This window comes from Strix aluco, chromosome 5 (assembly GCF_031877795.1).
Source record: "Strix aluco isolate bStrAlu1 chromosome 5, bStrAlu1.hap1, whole genome shotgun sequence".
NCBI lineage: Eukaryota > Metazoa > Chordata > Aves > Strigiformes > Strigidae > Strix > Strix aluco.
Genome location: NC_133935.1, coordinates 32,221,927 through 32,231,375, shown reverse-complemented (window position 1 = coordinate 32,231,375; position 9,449 = coordinate 32,221,927). Strand labels below are relative to the sequence as shown.

At 56.7% G+C, this 9,449-nt stretch overlaps 1 protein-coding gene across 1 annotated transcript; it reads left to right on the top strand.

The window, feature by feature from the left end:
- Positions 1 to 3,733: 3,733 nt before the first annotated feature.
- CHADL (chondroadherin like) lies at positions 3,734 to 8,923 on the top strand. The gene is made up of 4 exons (XM_074826759.1): positions 3,734 to 5,228; positions 5,319 to 6,980; positions 7,686 to 7,852; positions 8,194 to 8,923. Exons 1-4 carry the CDS (start codon positions 4,989 to 4,991, stop codon positions 8,417 to 8,419), a joined length of 2,295 nt encoding a protein of 764 aa, XP_074682860.1. The 5' UTR covers positions 3,734 to 4,988; the 3' UTR covers positions 8,420 to 8,923.
- The last annotated feature ends 526 nt before the right edge of the window (positions 8,924 to 9,449 follow it).

Here is a 9,449-nt window from a genome sequence, read left to right as displayed (position 1 = left end):
CACAGCTGGCAGGGTGCAGATGCTTGGCCTCAGTGCAAAAAACCTGGTGTTAGTTCCTGGGGTGTGCAGGCAGCATTGACAGAAAAAAGGACTTGGGACGCTGGATTGAAATAAAGTGGGTGGTGTGTGCAAGGCCTGCTTGCGCCCTCTCTGCTTAACGTTCTTCTACGTTGTGGGCCTGTTCAAGGCAACTGCTGGTGAAACTGGGGTGTCTGTGATCCAGCAGGCACAGGAAAGCAGTGTTTTGTCACTCTGGCAAGGGAGGTGCTGGTCTGTGTGTAAGAGCAGTGTCCCCTCATTAAAAAAAGGCTGCCCTAAGGCTAAGAGCAAAATGCATTTTCTCCCAGTTTCTGTGACTGAATCTGGAACTCCTCTCTGTCCAAATTGGTAAAAATCAACTGAAGTGAAGGTACCTACACAAGGAGCTTTAATCACTGCAGGCCCAGCCCTGCCTCCTTTACCTCATCCCATCCTGTTCTTTCAGCTGTCTGTTGCAAAAGCAAATCTGTTAAGTTTTGCCATGAGCTTGAGGGCAAAACCAAGACATAAAAGAATCTGTATTTTCTGTAAGTCTTGAACCTAGCGTAGCTTTCCTCAAAGCTCCCTGGCCTCTTGCTGCTGTTGATGTCCCTGTGCCCTGGAGGAGGGTCATGGAGAAGAGAAATGTGATGCAGAACAGACGCAGAGACCAAGCCAAGGGGTTAACCTCTACAGGAGGCGGTCTGCAGTGGGTCCCATGGGGCTTGTCATGTGTGCACCAGCCTGCCAAGGTCAGAGGGATGCTGCTGCTTGCACAAAGACCTGTGGGCCAGGTCCTGGGGAGAACCTGTGCGGGAAGCTTTGAGTAGCAAAGCCAGAGTAGCAGAACAAGTGTGAGATGTTGATCCGTAAGTTTCTTTCAAAAGCAAACAATATTTAGAAACAGGATTCTCCTGGTCCTGATATTCAGTGTGAAGCTTAGATGTTTATAGGAAAAAGGGGTGTGTGAGGGTAGAAGTGACAGTCTCTGCAGAAGCCAGATTCACTTCTAGGTAGGACAGGGACTCAGAAATCCCTTAAACTTGGCTTATGCTTCAGGATTAGGGAAAAAAAAAAAAAAAAAAAAAAAGAAAGGATGGGAATTGCGAACTCTGGTTTCCATTAGAAGTTGCTCCAGAGGATGACTTTCCCAGCAGTGCCCTGGAGGAACGTGGGGTCATTCCAGTGCTGCTTCAGTCTCTCTTGTGCAACCATCTCACCCCAAAAACACTGCTGTTGTCAGAAGTATTTTTAATTTGAACTTCATTAGTCCAGTAAGGCAGTGGCGGTGCAGAGCTCTGTCTGCGTGGAGCAGTTTTGGGTGCGGCAGGGCTGGGTTAAACCCCACCAAGTGGACGTTCAAGTGTGCTGCCTTCATGTGCCCTGCCCCATCAGGGAGACTGGCTGCCTCCCTAAAGCGGTGATATCATGGCTGGCAAGATACTGCTGGCTGAACGAACAAAAAGCCTGAGGGAGGAAAGGACAGAGGTGGCACTCGGTGCCTGGTACCACACCTCCCTCTCCCCAGGGTCCTCCAGCAGAGCCCAGGCCACTGCTAGGGAGGTGTTGCTGCCCACATGGTTGGCCAGGCAAGGGTAGGGTCTCCCAGCCAGGGGAGATGAGGGGGCAGCCAGGAAGTGGGGAGCAGGGTGGGCTGGGCAGGGGCCGGAGTTGCAGGGCGGGTGATGGTGGCTACGGCGGGTGGTTCCACGTGAGCTGGCGGCTGGGGTTGCCGCTGAGATGCAGCGTGGCCTGCAGCGGGGCAGAGGAGGGTGTAGTTCAGGTGGAGGAGGTCAAGGTTCCCCAGGCCCCTGAAGGTGCCCAGCCAGAGCTGCTCCACCCTGCTGCCCCTTAGGCGGAGGGCAGTGATGTCCAGCAGGTCCGGGAAGAAGCCGGCCTCCAGGTGTGGGGAAGTGGTGCTGCGAGGTCATCTCGGTGGTGGCGCGGGGGATGGCAGTGGTCAGTGAGGACAGGCTGGTGCTGGGGCACCGGACGCAGCTAGCCAGAGCGGGAGCAGCTTGTGGGGGCACGAGGGCTCAGCCACGCAGGCAGCAAGCAGCAGGGGCAGGGTGAGGACCACCAGCCAGGCACCACAGAGCGCAGCTGTAACACAAAACAGGCACCTCTCCCTTCACCTGGCCCTCCCTAAGGCCAGCCACGACCCCGAAAGAAGGTCTTGGTGATTTGGTGTCAGCAGCCAGCTTCCCAGGGTGACTCCTACCAGCCTGGGGCAAGTTCCTTCCCTCTAGACCTACCTCCCCAACGGTCCTTCCTGCGCAGCAGAGCAGAGATGAGTAAGAGCTGGTGCCACCGAGCTGCTCATCACATCAGTGCAGTGGGGCTGTCACCCTGTGTCACGGGAGCAATAAGCATGCAGGGACAGTGGGGATGATGGCCCAAGGCAGTGGCAAGGGAAGCTTTGGCCATCCAGCAGTGGGGAGGCTTGCAGAGCCTGGCCAGCATGTCCATCATCGCCCACGGGTGCCACCGGGATGGGACATACTGGTTCTGGCAGCTCAGATTGTTGACCTGGGAAGGGCTTGAAGGGGAGAGAGACATTCGTGTCAACTCTTAGAGATTTTTGTCAGGCTGCAGATCTGCTCGCATTCCCTGGGAGAGCAAAACACGGATTTCCCTTCCTAAAAAAGGGAAATGACAGTCAGGGAGCAAAACAAAGGCCTCCATGACCTTCTGCAGGCAAATGATGTTTCACAGAGGCACTGCCACCCCTGGCCTCTTCAAAACCAGTGGAGATGACTTGCGGAAAAAAAACCTCTACAACTTTGTAGTTGTAAAGCAGGTATGTTTATTCAGCGCTGGACGCACGGGGGATCGCTCCACCACAGGCATGTGTGCCCTCCCGTAGCCTTTGACCTGCTTATATGGTACAAAGTATTGTTTATTTATGAAGTGCCTATATATATTTATGATCTATCCCCGCTTCGTATGGTAATTAGGTTCCTCCCTCCTGCCCATGTGTCCTGGGCTCCTCAGGTCCTGGGCAGTGGTCGTAAATTCCTGGGCGGGGGTCTCGTTGATGAAGTACCTCATCTTCCTCACCAATGAACTTTTCACCTTGTCCTTCTGCGCAGTCTCAGTTGTTCTCTGCTCCTCATCTGAACCCCTGGGTCAGCTTGTACCGGAATTCCGGGGGATTTCTCTCTTACCTATGTCTCTTCAAGGGCTAGAGGAAGTCTCTGCTCAGACCCGAGAGATAGTAACCTAGCAACTTTATTGACACTTGGTGTTTCTCAATGTGGAGACCCCTTGTCTTTGCACAAGTTCTTTTCTCTTATGTTCTCTGACTACAATGGTTTATATTCCCCCTATCAGAGATGCAAAATTAGGAGACTGAAGAGCTGTAAATGTGGCACAGCCCTGCAGCCTGCCTTGCCAGCTGCCTCCTCCCTTTTGCTCAGGCTTACCTCCACAGTTTTGGCTGGATGTCACCTTTCTGCCCTGCACCTCCATAGCTCCTGTGACTTAGCCAGAAATGGAAAGGCAGAGACAGGGAAACAGTGAGTGCAAAGCCCACATGGGCTGTGGCTGGGCTGGCGCTGCAACATGCCAGACTTCAACTCTCCTGCCCCGGTGCTCCTGGCCCCCTGCGAGGCGAGGGGGAGGCGATGTCTGGGTCACTGCCCTCTCTTCAGGGGTGCCTCCCCCCCCCCCCCCCCTTCTTCTCCTCCTCCCGCATTTCTGGCTCCGTCCGGTGAGCGCTGCTGGGAAAGCAACGCAAAGGGGCCCATTCAGCTCTCGCTTCTGCAAGGAAAGCAAACACCAGCGCAGGAGCTTGGCAGCTGTTGGACGGCGGGGAGAATTCCCCCTCTTTTTTTTTGCCGCTTCTTGAGGAGCAGGTACCCTCCAGCCCCCGGGTGCATGACCCCTCCCCAGGTGTGCAGTTGGGGTGGTAGGGTGGTGCCTGGCTTGTGGCAGCGCCCAGGCACAGGATGGGGCAGGGGGGCTGAGCTGGGGAGGCATCGCGTTAGTGGCACTTGCCGGTGGCTGGGGGTGATGCGGGGGGTGACCCCCGGTGTGTTTGTGGGCTGAGGCAGAGCTGGCTGTGGCGGCGGCAAGAGGGCAGAGTGGGACCATGAGCCACGGCAGGCAAGCGAATGGGCACCATGGTGGCTCCACGGGTTTGAGCCTTGCAGACCCCACTGCTGCTGCTCCCCAGAACTTAAGGGGGTTGTATTGGCCATACCTGCAGCCACGCTGCTCTCTCTGTGCTCACCCCAGCCTTGGTCCCTCTCTGGCACCTCCACCCCAGGCACTCGCTCCTGCCTGGCCAAAACCAACTGGTCCTTCCTGCAGCTAAACAGTGGAGATCTATTCCAAAACCTGCTATGAATAGCATGGGAGCGGGGGGGGGGGGGGTGAGGGATGGTGGTGGTGGAAGCAGGGAGCCTGCAGGGTGGGAGGCACAGAGCTAGGAGGTGGCCAGGATAGCAGAGACGAGACATTTGCAATTAAAAGAAAGGTAGCAGTTCTGAAAGCCAGTGTGATCATGTCTCCTGGGTGGGGAGGGGGTAGTGTGCTCCAAGCCAGTTCCCCATGAGTACCTACTTGCCTTACAAAAAACCAAATCTCAATTGTAGAAGGAATATTGATACCTTGTACAGATCAAGACAATTTTATGGTAATGATATATGAATAAAAAGGGTTGGGGTGGGGGAGGTAGTGTGCTCCAAGCCAGTTCCCCATGAGTGTTGCAATGTTCCTGCCAAGCCCCTCAGAGGTGCTCCCAACTGTCCCTCAGGGAGTTTAGCTAACCCAGGTAAAAGCTGTTTCCGAACAGAGACCTGCTACCTGTGACCTTCGCTTTTCATTCTAAATATTTCTTTTCTCCTTCTTCTGCTCTCTTCCTCATTTATAACCTGTAAAATCATGGTGTGAGAGCAAGAGACGGTGAGACCTGCCCCACTAGGTCACAGCACTGGTCCCCCCCCGGCACCTGGTGCTGGTAGGTGATGCTGTTTGGGGACACTCAGGAGCTTGGCCCCTCTCCTGGCCTCACTGCTGTCTCTCCCCAGCTGCAGGTGCCCCCCGCCATGAAGCTGTCCTGGGGGCTCCTCCTGCTCATGGTGGCCCTGGCTCTGGGGGGGACGGCTGCCACCCGCTGCCCTGCACCCTGCATTTGTGACAACCTCCGTGCCCATGTCCTCTGCCTCAATGGGAACTTGACGGCCATGCCCGGCACCATCCCACAGGTGGGTGAAGGGAGGGGCAGGGGACAGGGGGAAGAGGAGGTGGGGAGGGCAGCCCTGGGATAACGCAGTGTTTTATTTTTGTTGCAACAGCTCACCAAAAAACTGGACCTTCGGGGCAACAGCTTCACAGTCATCCCAGTGGGAGCCTTCCTTGCCACCCCTTACCTCACACACTTGGACCTGCAGCGCTGCAAGGTGGAGAGGCTGGAGGAGGGAGCTTTCCGAGGGCTGGGGAGGCTGGTCTACCTCAACCTGGCCTCCAATGGCATAACCCTCCTCTACCAGGAGTCCCTGGACGGGCTCTCCTCCCTCCAGCAGCTCATCCTGGAGGGGAACCGCATTGAGGAGATCCAGCCGGGTGCTTTCGGCCATCTGGGGTCCCTCGCTATCCTTGACCTGAGGGGAAATGCCTTGGTTTACCTCCCAGACATGGTCTTCCAGGGTCTGCAGGCCCTCAGGTGGCTCCGGCTGTCCCACAATGCTCTCCATGTGCTGGGCAGCGAGGCCTTCGCCACCCTGCCTGCCCTGCGCAGACTGAGCCTAGACCACAATGAGCTGCAGGCACTGCCTGGCGAGGCCCTGGCCAGGCTGGATGAGGCCACCCGCCTGGACCTGGGCCACAACCCCATCACTTACGTGGCCGAAGAGGCCCTGGCCATGGCCTCCCTGAAGCACCTCTTCCTGGACCACGCCTCCCTCCAGGACATGGCGCCCAACGCCTTTGCGCACAGCCCTCAGCTGCGCACACTGGACCTCCGTGAAAACCAGCTGCAGGGGCTGCCACCCCTGGCCGGCGTCAGGGCACTGGTGAGGGTCAGCCTGACTGGGAACCCCCTGCTCTGCTCCTGCCTTCTGCGCCCCTTCCACGACTGGCTGGCGAGGGCACGGGTGCAGGTGGAGGGGGCCTGTGCCGCACCCCCTGCCCTCCGCGGCCGGCCCCTTGACTCCCTGAGGCCCCAAGAGATGAGATGCAGTCACCCTCGGCCGCCCCCCAGCCCCACCACACCGTCACAGCAGCCGAGAGCGGCGGGCAGTGGGCAGTGCCCCCAGGGATGCACCTGTTCCCCCGATTTCCATCATGGGTCCTGCGAGAACAGGGCCCTACAGAAAATCCCCCAGGGCTTTCCTGGGGACACCCGCCTCCTCGACCTGCGCCGAAACACGTTTGGGACGGTGCCACCGGGTGCCTTCCCTGGCCTGAAGGAGCTGGTGTCCCTCCACCTGCAGAGCTGCAGCATCAGGACGCTGCGCCCTGGGGCACTGCGGGGGCTGGAGAGTCTGGTGTACCTCTACCTCACCAACAACTGCCTCTCCACCTTGGCTGCCACCGCCTTCAAGGGGGCCCCGCGGCTGGCCTACCTTGACCTGGACCGCAACACCTTCACCCGCCTGCCCGCAGGTGCCTTCCAGCTCCTGCCCAACCTCATCTCCCTCCACCTGCAGCACAACGCCATTGAGGAGCTGGCGGAGGGTGACCTGGCTGGGGCTGGGGGCCTGCGCTGGCTCTATCTCTCTGGGAACGCCATCGGGCGCGTCGCTCCCACAGCCCTAGCTCCTGCCAAGATGCTGGAGAAGCTGCACCTGGAGGGAAACCGCCTGGTAGAGGTGCCCACAGCGGCCCTGCAGGGCCTGCCCTCCCTGAGCGAGCTGAAGCTGTCCCGAAACCCCATCAAGCACGTGGGGGAAGGTGCCTTCCTGCCGGTGGCCTCCAGCCTGCAGCACCTCTACCTGGACAACATGGGCCTGGAGCGGGTGCGTGTGGCTGGGGACCCGTGGGGGGCAGGGGCACCACAGGGCACAGCCATAGATCCATCTCATTCCAGGGACCAGGGCTGGTGGCCCCTACTAGGGGCATCCAAACAGATGTCCTGAACTCCCAAAGGCTTTAGGAGATGCTCCATAGCCTGGCTGGGAGGAGAGGCTGCTTTGGGCCCAGCTGGAGCTTTGTCTTGCTCTAACCTGTCCCCCAGCTCCCCAGGACAGCCTCGCTCCCTCCAGACCTTAAGCACACCCAGTTTCAGAGGGGTCCAGACCATTCTCCAAACCACGCCCTTCCCACAGCCATTGTCTTATTTCTCCTGCTCTTATTACGAGCTGTCCTGCAGGACTCTTCACCACCATTACCCTGAATTCCTCCAGCCTCTAAAGAAAGTGGTGTTAGTACCACTCTCATAAGGACCATCCACCTTTAACAGCACCCAGGGATTGCTCTAAGACCTCCTGTGTGTCACCTTCCTTCCAGGAAGACTGAGGAGGGTCTAGTGAGTCCAAAATGTGGCCAGAACTGGTTGAGTTAATTAACAGTCCCCTAGCACATGTGCTGCTGCTTAGAACAGCTCTTCCCTGGGGCTGCCAGGTTCAAGACAGGCTGTGTCAGCTCCCCGGGCTGTGTAGGGGCAGAGATTTGCTCCCCTGCCCACATCCAGCCACCCCTGACTCACCCTCCCTTCATTGCAGATTTCCCCCGGTGCCTTTGCTGGCCTCGGTCCCAAGATCAGAAGCCTCTACCTGGAGAGTAACAAAATGAGCAACATCCCTGACATGAGCAGCTTCACAGGGCTGGAGATCCTCAACCTGAGGGATGTGCCTTTCCACTGTGACTGCCAGCTCCTTCCCCTGCGCAGGTGAGTGCTGTGAGGGGGGAACAGCCCCAGGGGAACAGCTGGACCTTGCCGTGCCAGATGCACAAGCCCACAGCACACTGGCTGTTTTGGGTCTTCTCCCACAGTGGCAAGATGGAGCATGTGCCTATGTGCAAGGAGGGAAATAGCCTGGGCTTTCCTGGTGTAGGGAGAGCAGCCACGTGCTGGGGTAGGGAGATTCTCAGATATTCAAGAGTCACCCAGGTGAGACCCTGAGCAACCTGGCCTGGCTTTAAAGTGACCCACACCCACTCACAGGCAGAGTTTTGCCTCTCCCTTTGCCCCTTCCTGTTCCTTTTCCTGATCTCCTGCCATGTTTCCAGGTGGATCGACAAACTCAACCTCCGTGTAGGGGCTACCTGTGGGTCCCCTGCAGAAGCCCAGGGGCTGAAGGTGAAGCTTTCCACCACTTTCCAAACCTGCCCTGGCTGGGGCCAAGGCAAGGCTGGGGGAGCCCGTCCTGACAAGACCAAGGCCGCAAGCAAGCCCAGCAAGAAAAAGAGATCAGGAAAATCACCAGCCAGAGGCTTCAAGAAGAGCAGAGCTTAGGAAATGTGTGCAGGATGCCAGAGGGCCGTACCTACAGTCTGGTGAGAGCAGTTTTTCTAGACCAGTCCCCACTGCGGTGACATGCATCTTGCACAAGGTGCAAAGGAGAGAGCCTGGTGCCACCAAAGCAATGCCAATTTGTCAAAGATGCAGGTGGTTTTTTTTTTTTTTGCAGGACCCTGGAAAGAACTGGTGCAAAAAGCTTCCTAGTGTTTGCAGCATGCTTTGATGACTCAAACAGACAAGCCAAATACTTGCTTTTTCTTCCCAAGGCTCCCTCCAGCCATGTGGAAAAGCTGGAATCCACAAGTCTGTTTTTAAGAGCACTGTGCTTTCACAGCTTCAGAAACGACTGAAGAGCCCTGAGTGGGACTGCAAACAGCACCAGCGCAAGATCCTGCACTGGCTCAAGTCTTAGAGCAGAAAACTTAAAAATTATCATCAGTGAACACATTGCCTGAATTCCCAGCAGCTCCTCACAATTAAAACATAAGCAGATCAAAACCTTTTTATTTCCTGCAAAATTTGATCAGTGGTCCGATTGGTGGAATGGGATCACTGATCCTGTAAGTGATCCCATCGTAAGTGATGTGCCCAACCTATTCCCTGTTGGGTAGCCCAGGTTGGGTCCCCCAGGCCCCATTTTAAAGTCAGAAGTTTGTTCAAATTGAGGAGGCTTTAAAAATAACCACTTCTAGCTATTAAACGACGATGTGGGGCATGGAACTGTTACAGAAAAAAACAGGAGGAAGAAAGTCAAAGGTGTTTGGAAATTACCATCCTAAAAAGACAGGTGGCCCTACAAGGCCAGCTGTTTGGCAAGGCTGGGGAAAGGCGGCAGCCCAAGAGGGAGGGGAAGGGAGAAATGCAATGGCTTTGCCCTGAAATGAGATTCTCCTGCATTAAAACATCTATTGCAAGCTGGAGATAGGCAGAGCTGCCAGGCCAGGCAAGCAGCCACAGGCAGGTGGGCAGGGAAGCCCCATTACACACCTTCAATGAAAAATCCCACACCCCTCCACATTTACCC

What these genes read in the sequence shown, in the direction of transcription:
- CHADL (XM_074826759.1), top strand. Translation starts at nt 4,989, where the DNA reads ATGCTGTTTGGGGACACTCAGGAGCTTGGCCCCTCTCCTGGCCTCACT. An exon ending in TGCCCGGCACCATCCCACAG is followed by an intron (nt 5,229 to 5,318) that starts GTGGGTGAAGGG and finishes TTGTTGCAACAG; the next exon opens with CTCACCAAAAAACTGGACCT. An exon ending in CAGCTCCTTCCCCTGCGCAG is followed by an intron (nt 7,853 to 8,193) that starts GTGAGTGCTGTG and finishes CCATGTTTCCAG; the next exon opens with GTGGATCGACAAACTCAACC.